This window comes from Manis pentadactyla, chromosome X, assembly GCF_030020395.1.
Source record: "Manis pentadactyla isolate mManPen7 chromosome X, mManPen7.hap1, whole genome shotgun sequence".
In the NCBI taxonomy this organism is placed as follows: Eukaryota; Metazoa; Chordata; class Mammalia; order Pholidota; family Manidae; genus Manis; species Manis pentadactyla.
Genome location: NC_080038.1, coordinates 11,681,978 through 11,702,367, shown reverse-complemented (window position 1 = coordinate 11,702,367; position 20,390 = coordinate 11,681,978). Strand labels below are relative to the sequence as shown.

Below are 20,390 nucleotides of genomic sequence, written 5' to 3'. Positions count from 1 at the left end.
GGAGGTCCTAGTCATGGCAATCAGACAACGCAAATAAATAAAAAGCATCCAGATTGGCAAGGAAGAAGTTAAACTGTCCCTGTTTGCAGATAACATCATATTGTCATAAAAAACCCTGGAGAATCCACTCCAAAACTTCTAGACCTAATATCTGAATTCAGCAAAATTGCAGGATATAAAACTAATACACAGATATCTGTTGCATTCCTATACACTAATGATGAACTAGGAGAAAGAGAAATCAGGAAAACAATTCTATTCACAATTGCATCAAAAAGAATAAAATATCTAGGAATAAACCTAACCAAGGAAGTGAAAGACCTATACCCTGAAAACTACAAGGCACTCATGACAGAAATTAAAACGGACACTAGTAAATGGAAATTCATCCCATATTCTTGGGTAGGAAGAATTAATATTGTCAAAATGACTGTCCTGCCTAAAGCCATCTACAGATTCTGTGCAATCCCTATTAAAATACCAAGAGCATTCTTCAACAAACTGGAGAAAATCATCCTAAAGTTCATATGGAACTGCAAAAGACTCCGAATAGCCAAAGCAATCCTGAGAAGGAAGAATGAAGCTGGGGGGATTATGCTCCCTGTCTTCAAGCTCTACTACAAATCCACAGTAATCAAGACAATTTGGTACTGGCACAAGAACAGACCCATAGACCAATGGAACACACTAGAGAGCCCAGATATAAACCTAAGCATATATGGTCAATTAATATACAATAAAGGAGCCATGGACATACAAGGGGGACATGACGGCCTCTTCAACAAGTGGTGTTGGCAAAACTGGACAGCCACATGCAAGAGAATGAAACTGGATTATCGTTTAACCCCATACACAAAAGTAAACTCGAAATGGATCAAAAACCTGAATGTAAGTCATGAAACCATAAAACTCTTGGAAGACAACATAGGCAAAAATCTCCTGAATATAAACATGAGCAACTTTTTCCTGAACGCATCTCCTTGAGCAAGGGAAACAAAAGCAAAAATGAACACATGGGACTACATCAAACTAAAAAGCTTCTGTACAGCAAAGGACAGCAAGAACAGAACAAAAGGGCATCCTACAGTATGGAGAACATATTTGTAAACAACATATCGAACAAGGGGTTAGTGTCCAAAATATACTCACATGCCTCAACACCCAAAAAGCAAATAACCCGATTAAGAAATGGGCAGAGGATATGAACAGACAATTCTCCAAAGAAGAAATTCAGATGGCCAACAGGTACATGAAAAGATGCTCCACATCACTAATTATCAGGGAAATGCAAATAAAATCCACAATGAGATATCACCTCACACCCGTTAGCATGGCCAGCATTGAATAGACTAAGAACAAGTGGTGGCGAGGATGCAGAGAAAGGGGAACCCTCCTACACTGCTGGTGGGAATGTAAGCTAGTTCAACCATTGTGGAAAGCAATATGGAGGTTCCTCAAAAAACTAAAAATAGAAATGCCATTTGACCCAGAGCTCCACTCCTAGTAATTTACCCAAAGAAAACAACTTCTCAGATTCAGAAAGACATATGCACCCCTATGTTTATCGCAGCACTATTTATAATAGCCAAGAAATGGAAGCAACCTAAGTGTCCATCAGTAGATGAATGGATAAAGAAGATGTGGTACATATCCACAATGGAATAGTATTAGCCATAAGAAGAAAAATCCTACCATTTGCAACAACATGAATGGAGCTAGAGGGTATTATGCTCAGTGAAATAAGTCAGGCAGAGAAAGACAAATACAAAATGATTTCCCTCATTTGTGGAGTATAAAAATGAAGCAAAACTGAAGGAAGGAAACAGCAGCAGACTGACAGACTCCAAGAAGGGACTCGCTGTTACCAAAGGGGAGGGGTGGTGGAGGGCAGGTAGGGAGAGAGGAAGAAAGTGATTGAAGGGTGTTAGGATTGGCACACATGGTGTGGGGGTTTCATGGGGAAGACTGTGTAGTACAGAAAAGGCCAATAGTGACTCTGTGGCATCTTACTATACTGCTCGGCAGTGACTGTAATGGCGTATGAGGGGGACATGATAACATGGGTGAATGTAGTAACCACATTGTTTTTTCATGTGAAACCTTTGTAAGAGTGTATATTAATAATACCTTAAAAAAAGTGTAGAGTTCACTGATTTTTATTGAATTCCAGAGCTGTGCGACTCTCACTGCAGCCAATTTTTGATCAGTTTTATCACCTCAAAAAGAAACCCTGTTCCCTTCAGCTTTCACCAATCTCCCACCATCCCTAACCAACCGTTAATCTACTGTTTCTATAGATTTGACTATTCTGGACATTTCATATAAAAGGAACCACGTGGTATGTGGTATTTTACGCTTCTTTCATTTAGCATAATGTTTCAAGGTAATTGCACATTATAGCATGTATCAGCAGTTCATTCCTTTTTATGGCTGAATAATATTCCATTGTGTGGCTAGACCACATTTTGTTTATCCATTCATCAGTTGATTGACACTTGGGTTGTTTCCATGCCTGCCTTGAATTTAAATTGTGCTTCATGGTTTGCGAAATGGCCATGAGTATATGAACCCCTGGTCTCTGGGAGGCATAAGGCTGTCCCTCCCACCTGTGGGAAGTCTTCCATGGGTCTCCAAAAAACACTGTGTTGGAGAACAGAGACGAATACGACCACTGTGCATGGCTCTACTGAGTGTCATAAAAATATAAAAACAAATAGCACCATAGTGTTTTGTTGTTTTTTTGTCCCCCAAGCTGGCATATTTTTTTTGTAGGATTTTTTTTCTGTAGTCAACCCACTTATTTTGTAGGCTTTTCCCCCCTAGTCAGCATGTTTCTGCAGAATGGTGGTGACAAAATATATTTAAGGAGCCTTGTTATGAGAGGGTTTTAGACTCCTATGAAAATAATTAATAGTTTTGATGGAAAGCATTTGTCTTCTCTGAGCTACACTGTCTTCCCCCAGACCCCACACACACCACGCACACCAATAATGCACCCCATAATCCCCTTCTCCCTCCCTCCCCACCCTCCCTCCCCGACCCCTCCTCTTTGGTAATCACTTGATGGAAAGCATTTTCATGCTATTCATTCTTTGTTTAAATTTGATTTATAGGCCAGTGATTGCAAGGCTCTGGATTAAATGGAAACACAGAAAAACAGAATTTTTTAGTAAAAGAGGGTACTGTATTTTGATATAGGACCAAAGCATAAAGATATTGATAGGCACAATGGCTGGATTACTAAAGTGATTCTAATTTTTATATTTATCACAAAGAACTCTTCTCTTTTCCTTAGTCACCTGTTACTTCCCTGTGGGTTATGAGAAGTATGAATTTTCTTTTTCTTTTTCTTTTTTAACCACTTTATTGAGGTATGATTGACATACAAAGAGTTATACACATTTAATATATACAGCTTGATGAGTTGAAGTTGAGATTTCTGAAGTGGAGGTTATGGTTATCATTGATTTGGACACCAGTCATCATTTGCTCTGTAGGGAATGTGTTCCCAGAAGCTCGCTCCTGTCGTGTGTTTTGTATATGTGTGTTGCCTTTGTCTTATTAAAGGACTAATGACAGTGTGTGGGGAATTGTCAAAGCTGGTTCAAGGGTCTTTAGAAATAAGATATTTTTCTAAACTGCATCTCAGTAACATTTCACCTCAGTATTAATTGCACCTTGAAGGTGTTTTCCAAACTATCTATCATGCTTAGCTTTTGTAGTCACATAACTATCATGTATCTAGTCTTCATGTCTTATTATTTGGGCATATAATGTGAAATTGAGTTAAGGAACTGCAATCTAGTGATTTACTTTCTATTGTTAAACATTCAGGTTGTCTCTGGCATTTGGTTCAAAAAACACTGGTGCAAACATCTTGACACAGTGTTTATGTTCTTTCGATTGTTTCCTTAGGATAGATTTCTGGGAGTTGGACTTTTGGGTCAAAGGGTGTGGACACTTTTATGACTGATAATTCTGCTGGATTGTTTGAAAGAAGAGGTGAACCAGTTCACAATGACGTTAACTGTACTCTAATGTTCTTGCTTTCTCTTGTCTTTTTGTTAGTATTTTTATTTTTCTACTTGCTCTGTTAGCAAGAACCAAAAAGGGCCTCTTATTATATTTTATTTTGCATTTCTTTTCATTGCTACGAAGTGGAAAGCTTTTCCCCAGCAAATGTGATTTAGTTGTGTATATGGCACCGCTGTCTCAAGTCTCCACTAGCATTTAAACATGGGAAGGGAGATATCTACCTGCCGAGGTCTTTTACCTAAATGATATAAACCAGGGGTTGGTAAAGCTTTCCTATAAGAGGCTGGATAGTAAATATTTTTGGCTTTGGGGAACTTTCATAAGCTCTTTGAGGCAACTACTCAACTCTGCCATAGACAGGTAGGTAAATGAATGAGCACAGCTGTGTTCCAATAAACCTTTATTTATGGGTACTGAGATGTGAATTGTATGACATTTTCATGCATTATGAAATATTCTTCTTTGGACTTTTTCAGCCATTTGAAAATGTGAAAAGCATTCTTAGCTTGAGGGCTGAGCAAAAAGGGAATCCTGTTTTGTCTCAGGATTACCATGGCTGCCATGAACCCTGGTCTGAATGGAAAGAAACAGACTGAATGAAGTGTGTGGCCGAGGCAGCTAGGCTGCTTACTTTCCTGGGCAGGGGTCAAGGACATCTCCCCACGTGTCCACTTGCCTGCCTGAATATTCTGTTTACTGGCAGAATAAGGTCTAGATGACTTTCAGAAGCCAGTTGATCCAACCTCTGTATTTTTGAGCTGAGGAAGTAGATGGCTAAGAGGTGAAGAAATAGTAGTAGTAGTTGGTGGGTGGTCCGAACAGGGCCTGGCCACTCTTATCACATAGTTTCTAGTCTTCTCCTAGAACACATGGCTCTGGCTTTCCAGTCCACCATGACAGTCTTCATGTAACTCTTAAAACACACGTTTTATGATTGTTAAACTCGTGGAACACTCTCCCTTAAGATCTGTTTTGTTTCATTGCATGTAAAGTATACCTGAATTTTTTAAAACTGCATTTTATCTGGATACATAGATGGTAGGACTTGCCTCTATAGTGACACCATTGTTTGGTCGATCAATTCAGTAGATAGATAACTTTTGAAAAGCAGGGAGAAACGGCATGGAGCAGTTAAGTGTTAAATGGGCTGCTTTGAAGTGAGAAATCCAGAATGCAGTGTGGCTAGAGATGCAGGAGGTGAGGCTCAAGTGAGGGGGCTGGGGAGAGCACCGAGGAGCCTTGTTATGAGAGGGTTTTAGACTCCCCAAATCAACATTGTCGTTTGCTTGCGGCTCTCATATGAGTGAGAGAGATGTGAACTTAGTAAAGTACCAAGCGAACCAGACAAAGTTCAGGGCTCATTCAGAGCATGGCGGTTGTTTGATGGTGTCTCCAAAATGTTACAGGCCCCAGGCTTGCTTTTCTTGGTCAGGTCCCAGGCATGCTGCTAAGACATCCAGGAAAGGAAGCCTGTCTGTCTGTGCTGAGTGTGGTTTGGAAACCCAATTGCCACCTATGAGAAAGAACAAGTTTTTGGGCTGTTCAAGTAGCATGTTTGAATACTGCACCATCTGGTGTGTACGTGCCCTGGTAAAACTGTTGGAGAGGAAAAATTTTCCTCTGCTTTCCAGGTGCTTCTGGCTGGTCTGAGAATTAAACTGACATGAGACAGATTAACAGGAGACAAAACAAAGTTTAATTATATGTACACAGTGGTCCAATAATAAAATTGAGACTCAAAGAAATGGCCAGGGCAGTCAGCTTTTATACATTTTAGACAAAGAAACAAATCTGTGAGGATTTGACAGGACAAAGAAACTTAGGTTTGGGAGCTTCAATTAGTAAGGAATTTTAAACACAATTTAGGCTGGGCTCATAAATTTGTAAAAGTAACAAGGTTTGTTAATACAGGCTTCTTTAGCCCTGAATTCCTATCTCTGGCAGGCACCCTTCCTTTGGGAGATTTATTTCCTGCAGTCAGGGAGATAAAGTCAAGGTACCCTTCTTGCATCGGCTGCTTTAATACAAAATAATATGCCTCTGTGGCATATCTTGGGGTGGCCTACCCTGAGCCACAATGAATGCTGGAGTAAACCCAATTTAAAGCAGTCCCAGATTCTATGTGCACTTTGCGTAGCTCTGCCCTCCAAACCAGCACCCACGTGGTCAGGGAGCCTTTGCCTATATGAACAAAGGCGTGGAGAGGTGCAGAGGGGGCCCCCTGCACGGGAGGTGTAGGAGGCAAAGGGCCACTGCATGAGCACTGTGCTGGGCCGCGGGGTCCTTAAAAGCAGGTGGTGCCATTTTGCCCTCCCAAGGTGTCCAGTCCAGTGGCGAATGCAGCATGGATTGCTGAATGCAGTTAGGAGCCCCCTGCAGTGTGGTGTGTACACCTGGAGAGCAGGTCCTCCTGATTATCCGCCAGAGTTCTGAGAAGTTGACCCTTGTCCTCAGGCCAGACTACGCAGGGACAGTGAAACTTGATGCAGGTAGATGTCAGCCGGTAGGGAGTGTGGTAGCATCTAGGCTGCTGGAGGCCAGGGAAGCCGGCTGGCCACAGCAGGTGGAAATTGATTTAATTCCTTTCCGGGACCTTCTCTGCATTTCCTCAGAATCAGGAGGAGAACTTAACTAAAATGCTTGGTTTTGCTTTAATGTAAGAATAAAAGGGTTTTGTTCTGAGAGAACAGAGGCGGGAGGCCAATTAGGAAAGGACTGAGTGAGTCCCAGTGTGAAGGATCCTCTGGGTCACATTCATGTTGCTGGAAATGCAGGGTGGTTCAAGCTCAAATTTGTAAGAACTAAAAGAAATGGGGGTAAGGTGGAATAGATTTTCACCTGCTAGAAAAATTGCTTTTGCTTTCTTATCTGTTATCAAACATGGATAGAGAAAAACAGCTTCCAGTTCCTGGTGCAATTAGATTGTTCAGAGGTTTAAGAAAAAGGCCATGCCACACAAACCGCCTGGGCTGGGTTAATGAGGTGATTTACAAACCGTTTAAAAGAGGTCACCAGGGATTTCGGGATGCTGAAAGGCCACGCCATGGTAATTTGTCGTGCTGAGACAAATTTGAAAACAGCGTGGCGGCCCCCTCCCCGCCCTGAGAGGAGGGTGCCGCTGGCAAGCCTCCCTGCCTCCCCGTGGATGGTCCGCACTGTCGAGTGCTTCTCTCCCCGGCTGCTTCTTGCCTTTTGCTGGGGAAACCGTTCAGGAAAGTGTATTTGTTGAAATGTCTCACAGGTCTGGGTTTTAGCTGCTTCAATCAAAGCAACAGATGGTATTTATGTCCCTCTTACTGGACTGGCGCTGTCCTGAGCACTTCACCCATGGGAACCAGTGGAGTGGTTAACAGCCCAGGCCCTGGAGCCACGCTGCCCCACCACAGCCCCTCCAGCCCCAGCAGCAGGTCACCGGCTGTGTAGCTACTTACCCGCACTGCGCCTCAGCTTCTGCGTCTGTGAAATGGACGTGAGCCTAGCTCCTGCCTCATACGGTTCTTGTGAAGCTTAAGTCAGTTACATGAGTGGGTCTTTAGAACAGTGCCTGGTACAGAAAAAGCACTATTCAAGTGCGGTTGCTAGGATCATAAATGGGAAGGATTTGTTGTATCGACCCATGAGTCTCTCAAAGCTCTGGGTAAACATCAGTTAGTGACCTGGTATTAGGAATGGGGTCGTGGGAGGAGAGAAGGTGAGCCTGCAGAGAGGGGCAGGCATCCTCTTTGTCTTGCAGGTTCTGGTCTCCTTGCTTCCCACCTGCTAATATGGGCTGACAGGAGAACACAGAAAATCTGAGAAAAGAGATGTAAACAATGGGATAAGAACACTAAATAGGAAAAAAAGAGAGAGAGAGAAGCGATGAAAAAGAATGTAACATTGCAATGTAGAGTTAAAGGCAAGGATTGGCATTTTATACTAGAGATAGAAGCAGATCATGAAATACAAAATTAGGGAAAGGGGAAGAGTCTAGCTACCTAAATAAGATGCTTATAAAAATTTAAGGAATGACTTATAAAGGAGAAACATTGTGGCTGGCCCTGCCCGTGCATTTTCTAAACTCCAGGAATTAAGAGGTTATGTGTCTCATTTCAGTTTTCCTCTCAACACCCCTAGGACCCAGATGAATTTTGCAAGCTTAGCAAGGTTAACTCACTTGTTAGAAAGTCACTGAGCTGATTTCAGGCCTGAACTTCTGACCGCCTCACTATACTGAATGGCTAGATGTTAATCAAAGAGGGGACAGAAAAACTCAAATAGCTCCCAGAGCTGAAAGTCCCAAAGCAGGGTTCTGCAGATTTCGGGAGGAGTACCTTGTGGGAGGAGAGCAGGGGATGCAGAAATTGAAGACTCCACCCTTGGCTTCTAAGAGCCAGTCTGAAACTGCATGAACTACATGCGTGCATGGCTTGAGGAGGGACACAGTACTGAATCAACATTGGACTGAGCAGCTGGGCCAGTAGGACCTGGTAGGGAATGCAAACAGATCAAACAGCCATGTGTAAGAAATGCCACAGCTTATGCTCAACTATCAGTGACAGCTACACTGGGCCTCAGAGAGGCAATTGGGAGTGGTGGGGACTGGGGCAAGTTGGCAAGCACTTGATCCATAAAAGGAGTAACTGCTATAGCTGATAGTTGGATGGAGAACTGAGGATTAACTGTTGCCAGTCTTCTAAGTTGTCAAGAGAACCTGGACATACAGAATGTTACAAGAAATCTCCTGATTTTTAAATGCTGTCAACTTACTTAAAGTTTTTAAACATTGTGTGTCTGCCAACACGATGGCAAATACACCAAGTATCTGCACCCTGAGCAGCCTCTCAAGTTCTCTTAATTAGACAAACACCAGCAAATCTTTGCACATATATAGATCCTATAATGCCTAATTAGCACAGGGCACAGTTCCGGGCAGTTTTAAAAGTGAGTTAAATTAAGGCAGTGGTGCAGCAGTTAAAGGATGTCTGTGCAAAAGCGAAGCAGTTCTGTCAAGAGAAAACAGGTAGTGAAGCCTGTCTGGTAGTGATTTTACCTTTCGTACATGCTATGGGTGAGTTCTTCTAGCCCCTGGAAATAGAAAATGTGGAGTCCAGGTGAGAGCTAAGGCATAAGGTATAGAATGGGAGTCCCAGCTTCCAGGGGCGTGAACGTGGGAGAAGGGAGGGGACAGTCTTGGGCAGGTATGGGCAGGTGAGGATGGAGAGCTGGTGAAGGGGGCAGAGGAGCAGAGGCCCCGGGGGAAGGGGCGTACCTCAGGTCTTGGCTGAAGACAGATCTCTGGGTTTTAGAGAGCAGCTCTGTAAGGTAGCAGGCAGGAAAGCCAGGTTGCAAAGGGTGGGGACAGGGGTTTGGATAAGGGGTGAGTGAGAGGAAGGGGGAGTGGAGGGAGTGGTGGAGGCAAGAATGGGGCTGTAAACTTTTAATTAAAATTTTTAAAATTGTGGTATGATACACATAACATAAAGTTTATCATTATATTCCTTTTGAAGTGGACAGTTCAGTGGTGCTGAGTATGTTCACACTGCTGTGCAACTTATCTCCAGAACTTTCTCATCTTTCAAACCTGCAGCTCTGTCCCTGTGAAACAACTCCCCAGTCCCCTCCGCAGCCCCCGCCACCACCATTCTTTCTGTCTCTATGAGTCTGACTGCTCTCAGTATACAGTATTTGTCTCCTTATGACTGCCTTATTTCAGTCGGTGTAATGCCCGCAAGGTCTGTCCAAGTTGTGGCAGGTGTCAGGGTCACCTTCCTGTTTAAGGCTGAATAATGTTCCACTGTAGGGATGGACCACTTTTTCTTTATCCAGCTGTTCATCTGTCCATGGACATTTGGGTTGCTTCCAACTTCTAGCTTATATAGCTTTTGGTGGGGGAAAATTTTGGCTCTGAAAGGAGAGAAAAAGAAATCAGTTTCACTTGCTAGGATCACCAACATGAGAGTGGGTGTGGGCAGGACCACTGATGGGTTAAAAATAGATTATGTATGAGACAGAATCTACCTGGTAGCAAATTGGAGGAGGGGATGGTGTACTTGGCAAAGTGTTTTTGTTTCTGATAATACACATTATTGGTGTCTTGCTCCCCATACTGGGAGTATTTTAGGTCTTAAGACTTCTATTAGTTGTCTTTCTCTAAAGCTTTGCTGACACTTGCTTCTTAAGCGAACATTAAGCCTAAGTGCAGTTAGTTAATCTCTGTTGCATTTTATTTGTCTCCAAAAAGGCAGGATAGAAAGGAAGACTGTCATTTTGTTGAGGATTCCTCCTGTGTCTGGGATCATTGTGTGGCATTTGTGCTCAAAAAATCCATCCAGAGAACTGCTCCTAAGAACATGGTAAATCTACCCCTAGGTCTTCTTGCCCACCAACTATATATATTCTACATTCAGCAGAATCTAGCATCTCACCTTGTCCTTGATTATCCTCCTACAGTACTTTGGTGACAGTGTGGATCAGTGGTGCCTAGCCAGGAATGCACAAGGAGTTACTCATGGGGCTTTGGAAAAACCCACGTGCCTAGGCACTCCCCTGAGAGTAACCAAGTCAGAATACCTTGTGCCAGGGCCCCGGAATGAGCATTCTTAGTTTTAGTTTGTTCTTAAGGTATTTTCAAGTAGAATTGGACTGGTAACATTCTGAGCTGATGGTCAACATACAGTTTTAAAGGAAATTTTAGTTTTTTTCTTTTTCATGGATATGGCAATGGATTAATTTTGCAAATTCATTCCCTTTTTTAATTTTTAATTTTTTTATTAAGGTATGATTGATACACACTCTTATGAAGGTTTCACATGAAAAAGCAATGTGGTTACTGCATTCACCCATATTATCAAGTCCCCACCCATACCCCGTTGCAGTCACTGCCCATCAGTGCAGCAAGATGCTACAGATCCACTATTTGCCTTCTCTGGGCTACACTTACACTGTTTTCCCCGTGATCCCCCCACACCATGTGTACTAAATATAATATCCCTCATGTAAATTCATTCTTGATAGATCAGGAAAGATTTGAGTGCACAAAACAACATTTCCAAAGTTCTAAAAACATGTTTCATCATATACTGTATTACATATATGTGTGTGTGTGTGTGTGTGTGTGTGTGTGTGTGTGTGTGTATTTATATATATAGAGGGAGGGAGGGAGAGAATGCTTCATTCATTGAGTGTTTATTGAGTACCTGCTTATATGCTAGACCTTGGTCTCAAGAATTGAGGGAACAGGTCCCCATCTGGTCTGTTAACTTACAGAGCTTATGTTCTAGCTTCCACGCTTTCTATTTGGATTTCAGAGTCTGGAAATAACAAGAGCAATCACATAGTTCACTGATTTATTGTTCTAAGAGCTTCACCTATTTGATTTATTTAATCCTGACAACAGCCCTGTGGAGTAGACCTGGTCATTTTACAGAGGAGGAAGATGAGGCAGAGAGGTTAAGTAATTTCCCTGTGCCACATGTCCATGAAATGGTGTAGTGGAAGTTAAAGCCCTGCAGGCTGGCCCCAGAGTCACTATACCTGCTCACTCTTCCTGTCACCTCCGACATATCTTAGCAAACACAAAGTTTGCCTTAAGCCAGGCAGCAGGCGTAGGCCATGCAGTTTCAAAAGTTTGCAGGATATCCTGCTAGACCCCAGGACTTGAAGGTGCAATTCCTAATATCCAAATTTGGAGAGTTTTGCCATTTTCCTCACCACCTCTGTTAATATTGGCACGCTCTCTTACTAGATTTGTAAGTCATCTGTTGTAATGAAAGAAGCAGAAAAGAAATTTTGGATTTTCGGAGGAAAAGATTAATCACAAAGTCAGAAGTTATGGGGGTATCAGAATCCACCCAAAGCTAGGTCCAGATCTTTCAACTGCTTTTTCTTGTAACTTCGTGCTGATATATATGCTTCCATTTTTTTCCAGCTGGGCCATTATTGTGCTAATCTTTTCTGTCGTCCTTTCTTTTTTATGAACCAGTGGCTTGAGTACAAAGTCTCTGTCTTGAATGATCCCCCGTCCTCAGAGGAGCTCTTAGCCCTCACTCTTCATGTTTTTTTTCCTAAAACATGTACCATAAATATTCACAATCATTAATATCATCAGGCAGCTCAGGCTATATGGACAGAATTGCAAATCAGTCGTGATAACTGAACAGTCAAATGAGAATACAACTGATTTGTGTTTCTTTACCCAAGTCAAAAGCTTAAATGAGACATGAGGCATTTGGTCTCTCTCAGTTGAGATATCCTGTTTGGCAGCCTCATGACCTCTTGGGGAGTCTAATGACCCTGCCTGTTGAACTGAGCACCGTTCCTGATTCCGCTGGAGTTTGACGACGTATTCCAGCACTGTTGGTAGGCCTCCTTGTCCCTCGGCTGTGTGCCGGGGGTCTGCTTCCTGAGAGCCGGTGCTGAGGGAATGGCCTTGCTGCAGTGCTGTGACCCACTGGTGCTTGGGCCATCCTGCTGCCCCACCTGCTCCAGGGGTGCCTGTTCTTGAGATGCGTCTGGTGATTAAATCCCACTCCTGTCCACCTGACGCTGGGCATCCTACCAATTGCTGTGCCTGTCGCCAGACTGGTCCGCCCAAGGTACCACCCTGGCCTGCAGCCCGGGCAGCGATGTGGCCCTGTTTAAACAGTCCCTCCACTACCGCATGATTCTCAGCCCCACCCTCCCAGTTAAGAACTGGTGCTCGACCTGGGCTCTCATTTAACCCAACAGTCCTCTGTCTGATGCTTACCTGAAACCCAGGTGTTTGCTGTTAAATAGTACAGCAGTGCACATCTTCCTGGTTAGACCTCTGTCCTCGTTTCTGTTTTCTGGGATAAATTCTTAGAGGTTGAATTTTAGAGTCAAGGGATAGGCATATTTTTAAGGTGGGCTGTAAGCCAACGTGAACAGGGGGACACAGAGGTGGCTGGTGTAGTGAAGAAGGCACTGGGCAGGGTGTGGGCTCAAGACCGGCCTGTGCCGCCAGCGCGGCAGGGCTTGGGGCAAGTCCTTTGGTTTTGTTTTCTTCTTTTGTAAAATGAAGCGATGTGCAGACATTATCAGTTCTCTGTCCTGCAGGCAGATGAATAAAAGGAGAGCGCATGTGCTGGGGTCCACGGCGGACTTGTGTAACAGCGGGCTTCGCCATATGCAGCAGTGATGGCTTCATGGTGCTGGCTTACTTGAATTGCTGCAGGATTTCAAAGAAGCTGTCCGTGTCCTGTACTATGAGAAGAAAGTCTAGATGACTGTCTGGAGTCTAGACCATTTTAGCCCTGTGATAAATGGATAGATCAAAGAGGCTTCCCTCACACATATGCCATGGATGTGCTTCCAAAGCTGATTACTCTGATGTTAATTTCACTCTTGTGTCTTTACAGAGAAACTTTATGGTGACGTACCTTTTATTGAAGAAAGACACAGACATCGGTATGAGGTATGGGTTTCACACTGAATTACTGTGGAGTATAGATTCTTAGTGCGAAGCACCCAGCGATTACAGGTGGAGGCCTCTGGGAAAGGTGTCCAGCTGGTGGTATCCGTAGGGCCTGGGGAGGCATGCCAAATTTCCTGGAGGAGGTGGGTGGAGATGGAGAGACTGTACTCTTCTTGGCTTTTCAAAGGCAAAACCTGTAAGTATCTGCACACGGGACATATCAGGGTTCTATGTCACCCTAACTGCTGTCTCCTAAACCAAGATAAGGTCATCTTCCTTATCCTTAACCCCCTGTGCTTTATTTTGTCAGGTTTGGGAAAAGGGAACTTGCATCTTTGAACCAAATGCCTCTCTGGAAATCACGTAATAGATTCCTGGTTTGTGAACCTCTTTGGAAGTCTACACTGAGCATGAGGCTTAGTGTCACATGCTTTAGAGAAGTTATTGTTGAGATTGTCCCATGAGAAGCATAGGTTCCCCCAAATGCAGATTGTTTATAGCAGGATTAATTTGTGTATCAATTATAATGCTTTCAGCTGCAAAGAATTGAAGTCCCTGCTCGCTATTCATTCTCCAGTCTAAGCGATAAGGAAATTTATTATCTCACATGATAGGGAGTCCAGAGGCTGGGCAGGCTCCAGACATAGTGCAATCAGGGCTCTTGGTGATTCTGGGACTCTCTTGGTACTACCCTTTTCTGTGTGTTTGCCTTGCCCAGAGGCTGGTCTCCCTCCTAGTTGTAGGATGGCTGCCAGCAGGAACTGAGGCAACATGCATGTCTCCTAGACAAGGAAGTTTTTCTTCAGTCTGATTGGGTCAATTTAGATTACCTGCCTACTTGTGAACTAGTAACCCTTGCTAGGGCAATGCAGAACCAGGCGCACACATGGGTTCTTCTATTACCCATCTGCCATGAGGATGGACTTATCATGTTTGGCTTAGGCCAATTAGGACCAACTTCTAGAATGGGGGAGATAGAGTCCCATGGGTCATGCAGGGGTGGAGTAGATACCAGAACAAGCCCAGGGTTCTGTTTTGAGGGAGGACCAGTGAGAATCAATGCTGGGTAATCTATGAACAGTGTCACTACAATTAGGGAACATAATTTGCTGAGTATAGGCCATATTGGTCTTACCTGGTCTTTTGGCCCAACTAGTGGGACAAAAACTATTGAGTTGCTTTGCCTAGAAAGTGTAAGAACCACTATGCACATGACAGTGTGGCCATTCATTCCTACCTACCTATTTTGCACCTGATGTGTCTTGGAGGTGAAAGGGGGAAAGACACACATAGTCTCCCTCCTTGTTAGGGCACTTACATTCTGAATAGAGAGGACAAAAAATAAGAGAGATAAAATAGTTACAGATAAATCATATATCAGATAAGGTACTTGTATCTAGAGTATATAAAGAATTCTTGCAGCTCAATAATATATAATGGCAAAGGATCTGAACAGACATTTCTCCAAAAAAAGATATACAAATGGCAAGTAGCCAAATGAAAAAATGTTCCAACATCCTTTGTCATCAGGGAAATGGAAATCAAAATAAAGAGATACCACTTCTTAGCCACTAGAACAGCTATCATCAAAAGATGGATAGTAGCAAATGTTGGAGGGGATGTAAAATGGTGAAGCCACTTTGGAAAGTCATCTGGCAGTTCCTCAAAAGGCTAAACAGAGTTACCATATGACCCAATAATTCCATCCCTAGGTATAGAACCCAAGACAAGTGAAAACATATGTCCACACAACATGTACAAATGGTCACAGCAGCTTTATTCATAATAGCCAAAAAAGAGTAGAGGCAACCAAAATGTATGAATGGATAAATAAATTGTCATCTGTCCATACAATGGAATATTATTTGTCAATAAAAAGAAATGAAATAGTGATACATGACATAACATGAAGGAACCTAGAAAACATTATGCTAAGTGAAAGAAGCCAGTCACAAAAGACCACATGTTACATGATTCCATTAACATGAAATGACCAGAAGAGGCAAATCTAAAGAGACAAAATGTGTATTAGTGGTTGCCTAGGGCTGCAGGGGTTAGGGGTGGGAGTGATGAGGGGATCGGGGATGATGGTTAGAGGTGTAGGGTATATTTTTGGATTGATTGTAGGGATGGTTGAAATCCTCTGTGAATATACTAAAAATCATTGAGTTGTACACTTTTAGTGGGTACATTGTATGATATGTGAATTATATCTCAATAAAGCTTTAAAAGAAAAATAATGACAAATTATGAGAACTATCCTAGTGTTAAAAAATAAAATGAAAGTATATGGGGTTAAGATTGAGATACACAGGTGGAGCCCCTCTTTGATTTTTATGTGAGGAAGGGCTTTCTGTGAATGACAGGCCGAAATGTTTGGGAAAGGGCTGGCAATGAGATAAGTGAGAAAAGGGGCTGTGAACCAGATTGTCAAGTTGTCCTCTGTAAACAATATTTTTTTTATTGAAGTATCATTGATATACAATCTTATATTGGTTTCAGGTATACAGCATAGTGGTCACCCAGTTCCCCATGTTATTAAATCCTCACCCCACTAGTGCGGTTACTATCTGTCACCATAGGAAGATGTTACAGAATCACGGCTATATTCTCCATGCTGTACTACTGTTCCCATGACCAACTTATATTATGATTGAGAATGTTTGTGCCCCTTTATTCCTCTCGCCCTCCCCACCCACCCACCTGCCCCAGCCCCTCCCCCATGGTAACCACCAGTCACTTCTCAGTGTCTATGAGTCTACTGCTGTTTTCTGTAGCCAATATTTTAAGTTATAAAAAAGTTGTTCCAAAGTGTAACCCAGAGAAGGCACATAGTGGATCTGTGGCATCTTGCTGCACTAATGGACAGTGACTGCATTGGGGTATGGGGGGGACTCGATAATATGGGTAAATGTAGTAACCACATTGTTTTTTCATGTGAAACCTTCCTAAGAGTGTATATCAATCATACCTTAAAAATAAAAAAAAGGTTGTTCCAAGTTTCTCTTTAGAGCTTTTATGTGACTGTAGGTTAAGAAAGCACTGGGGTTAGTCACAAGGGAAATAAGATACTTTCAGTCCTCAAGTGGGTTTGTGATTTGGGAGAGATAGTTAATTACATAAAACTCAAGGGAAGAGGTAAACATGGGGATGGCTATAAACAGCTAGCGTAGAGGCTCCCAGTCGGAATATCTGTGTCACGGTTTGACTTTTTGAATCTCATCTTTGGGTGATAGAAGGTGGGCCTCCCAGATGTAGGGGCTATGATTAGACTATTTCTGAGGTTCATTGTGAGTTTAACAATAGGCTTTGTGGGGTTGAATAGAGAAATTAACTACTAGTTAGAGCATCACTGAAATGGAAAACCCACCCAGTCGATGGAGGATATTTTCAGAAGCTGACATGTCTGTATGACTTTGCTGTCCAAAGACATTTAATTTTTTTGTTTTTCTAGGTGAACCCTAGCCTGCTCAACCAATTTGAGTGGAGTGACTTACATTGTGTAGGCGAGGATGTCAGCGGGGAGAGGCTGGAAATCGTTGAACTGGCAAGTAAGTGGTTTCTTCATTTTTGAAAATTTTTACAGTGAGCTAATGTCTTTCTGTTGCCTGTGGACATATGGAGATATAACTTGACACCCATTGTGTTTGCTTGCTTGCTTTTCCTCTCTCCTTTGAAATAAATATGCAGCTAAGTATAAATAACATGACCAAATATAAAGTGCATGAAAACACAGACCACTTATAATGCATATCATTTTGGGGCTTATTGGTCTGAACCTAACATAAAATGATGTACAGTTCTCCTACATCTCTGCCCCCTTTCTGGGGCTTTTCTTATGGCTGGCCTGTAGGTAGGTGCTCTGGGAAAGGTGGGCGGCCCACTGTTGAGTAGGATTCTGGTTCCTCCCTCCTTGGAGGAAGAATGGCGCAGAGCCCTCCTCACTACTGGTGACTGGTGTCGACGTCTGTTATGTGTAGGACCTGCCTCTCCTTCCACCTGGATTCTGTTTTTTCCCCATTGCGCGTGCTCCATGGTCAAGGGTGAGCCAGTCATTTAACTTGTGAATGCTAATCCCTGTGCTCAGAGAGGTTCTTAGTAAGGCCAAACACAGCACAAAGGGATTGAGCATCTGTTGGGGAAGATCACCAAAAAAGTGGTTTGTGTCTGGGTTGGGACCCTGTGGGGAGCAAAGGCACAAACCATACATCTATTACTGATGAGACAGAGGACAGCACTCTCATTCGCAGCTGCAGAGGCATGGTAAGCCCGTGCTTACAGCTGATCCCAGCTCTTTCTATTGACATTCTTGCCCAGGGGTTGGCAAACTACCACCTGTAGACCCGATTCAGCCTGCTGACTGTTTTTGTGCAGCTCATGAGCTAAGAATGGCTTTTACATTTTTTAAATGGCTAAAAAAAAAAAATTACAAGTTTTATGGCACATGAAAGTCATATGAAATTTTAGTTCCTATAAATAAAGCTTTATTGGAGCACTGTCACAGTTGTTCATTTGTGTATTGTCTATGGCTGCTTTTATGCTACAATGGCAGTCATGGGTAGATGGGAAAGAGACATGGCTCCCAAAGTCTGACATTATTTACTACTTAGCCCTTTACAGAAATGCTTGCCAACCCCTGTTCTACACCCATGCACATGCACTTCATTTAACTAACTTGACCTAACATTTTCAGGTGCCTGCGTGACCTGTTTGTCGGGTAATTCTCTTAGTGCTTCCAACTTAACTTACTTCAAATGAAATGTCTGCGTGCTGCAAACTAGTTCTTCCTCCTGACTATTTCTGTGGAGGTGTCATCAGTTTGTTTGTCCAGGGCTTCTCACCCTCGCCACTGTTGGCACTTGGAGTGGCATAACCCTTTGTGGTGGGGGCTGTCCTGCACACTGTTGGGTGCTTGGTCTGGTCTCTGCCCACTGGATGCCAGTAGCACCATATCCCCCCCAAAGTTGTGACACCCAAAACATGTCCAGACATTGCCAAATGTCCCTGAGGGGCACATTTGCCCCTGGTTGGGAGCCACTGTCCTAGACCATCAGGCTTGAAATTGAACTTGTTTATTTAGCTCTTCTTTCTCTTCATACTCCCAACTTGTAGTCAGCTGTTGAGTCCGTCCCTAGAAAGAGTGCATGTGGGATTGCATTTCCATCCCCATGCCCCTGTTCTGAGCGTGTGGTGACTCCGGCCCAGATTAACTTCAAGGTCCTTCCTACCGCCAGGCGCTCCCCTCTCCAGCACCTCCTAATGAGGACAGGGCTCTGACTATGCAAGGGATGTGACACTAGTTTGTTAGATAAAGTACTCTCATTTATTGAATGCATAGTATGTACAGGAGACTCTAAAATGGGAAGCTCGATTTTCTAGAACCTACCTTTTCAACCTATATTTTTTAGGCTTCAGATACCCTGGACTACTTACTCTTCTTCTAACTTTCCTACTTCTTTTTCCACCTGAGCCCTCATCCCCATCCTCTACTTCAAATTCCTTTTCTCTGTCCCTTTCCTTTTCTGTCTTTAGTCTGCTCAGGTACTTCAGGAGTCCCGAGCAGGGAGGAGAATGGAAGTTGGAGAAGGCTTCTTTGAATGCAGTAGTGTGATACCAGGCCCCTGAATGAAGGAAAGCAATGGACATTGACCATGCTCTCACTAGCTGCGTCTCATGAGACCCCTTGCTTGGGCCTCCGAGTGCCTTAATGTAACTAGCAAGGCAGGCGATGTTATTTATTCCCACTTTACAGAGAAGAAGACTGGAGTGCAAAGAGGGTTAAGTAACCTACCCAGGGCTGTCCAGCTCGTCACTGGTGGGGCTGGAGCCAGAACAGGTCGTAGCCTCCTTCTGCCACCACATTTGTGGAATCTCTTGTTTTCATTGGACATTCCACCCAAGATGATCAATCCATGCCTAAAGTTTTGAATTAGAATATGGAGATGCATAGCCTGTCTTCCTTCTGAGGGAAATGCCCATCTTTGAGGATTTTTATAGTGTGGATCACTGGTGTTGAAGTCTATTAAGTCTTTCTGGCATATGAGAAGCAGAGAATTTCTTAAGCAGATTACTATTTGTTTACTTTGTTCAAGTACTTATTCTGTTTTTATTCTCCTGGCTCCCATTAGTGTCAGCAAATACTTAGCAGCCTCTTTCGTTGCAAGGATTTAGATTCCCATAGACACTTTGAAATTTCAAGTGGGTTGGAAAGGAAATGAGAGCTGCTGTAAAACCTTGCAGTCTTTAAAAGCTGACTGCAAGGGAATTCATTTTGTTAAGGAAAATTCCCCAGAAGACTTTGATCTTAGCTACCCCTTAGAAGCATATCCACGAATCTCCTAAAGGAGTTCTAAAAGGAACAACAAAACTTGAGATCAGTATAGTGTCAGAATTTGGTTCAAAGCAATTAAGAGCATTATTTAAAAGATACTTTATCTGACTGATAGAATATCATAAAAATAAAAACTTTTAGTCTCTTTCCTCATATTGGCATAGGGGATTTTTGGGGATAAAGTGATTCAGAGCGTGATCCATTCATTCATTCTGTCTTCAGCCATGACATGATCCATCACTCAGCTTCTGTCTGTAGTGGTACAAAAACACAGTGTCTGCTTCTTTCAAAGACATCCCTAGATGCTGTGCTGTAAGATGCATCATATCTTAAATTTAAAGCTAAATTGCTTACTTTCTTTTCCAAGTGGGGATAATTTCTCTTCTTCTTTTCTTGAGGGGACATATTCTTGGGCGAAGGTGGCATTCCCCCTTACCAAGGTTTCATACCCGAGTGTCCCTCTAATTCAAGGAGGCTTCTTCCTAGATGTGGTGTAGAGAATTTCTATACTTTGTTTTTCTGGACTCAGAGCTGTCCAGTAGAACTTGGTACAAAGACGGGATATTCTGTCCTGTTTAATATGGTAGCGCCTAGCCATGTGTGGTTATTGAA

The 20,390-nt window shown here is 43.0% G+C and overlaps 1 protein-coding gene across 1 annotated transcript in view; it reads left to right on the top strand.

The window, feature by feature from the left end:
• CTPS2 (CTP synthase 2) overlaps nt 1-20,390 on the top strand; it is a 119,450-nt gene that overhangs the window by 73,565 nt on the left and 25,495 nt on the right. Inside the window, exons 15-16 of the mRNA XM_057495287.1 lie at nt 13,392-13,447; nt 16,902-16,998. Of these exons, the coding sequence (XP_057351270.1) occupies nt 13,392-13,447; nt 16,902-16,998 (153 nt within the window). The remainder of the gene's footprint in view (nt 1-13,391; nt 13,448-16,901; nt 16,999-20,390) is intronic.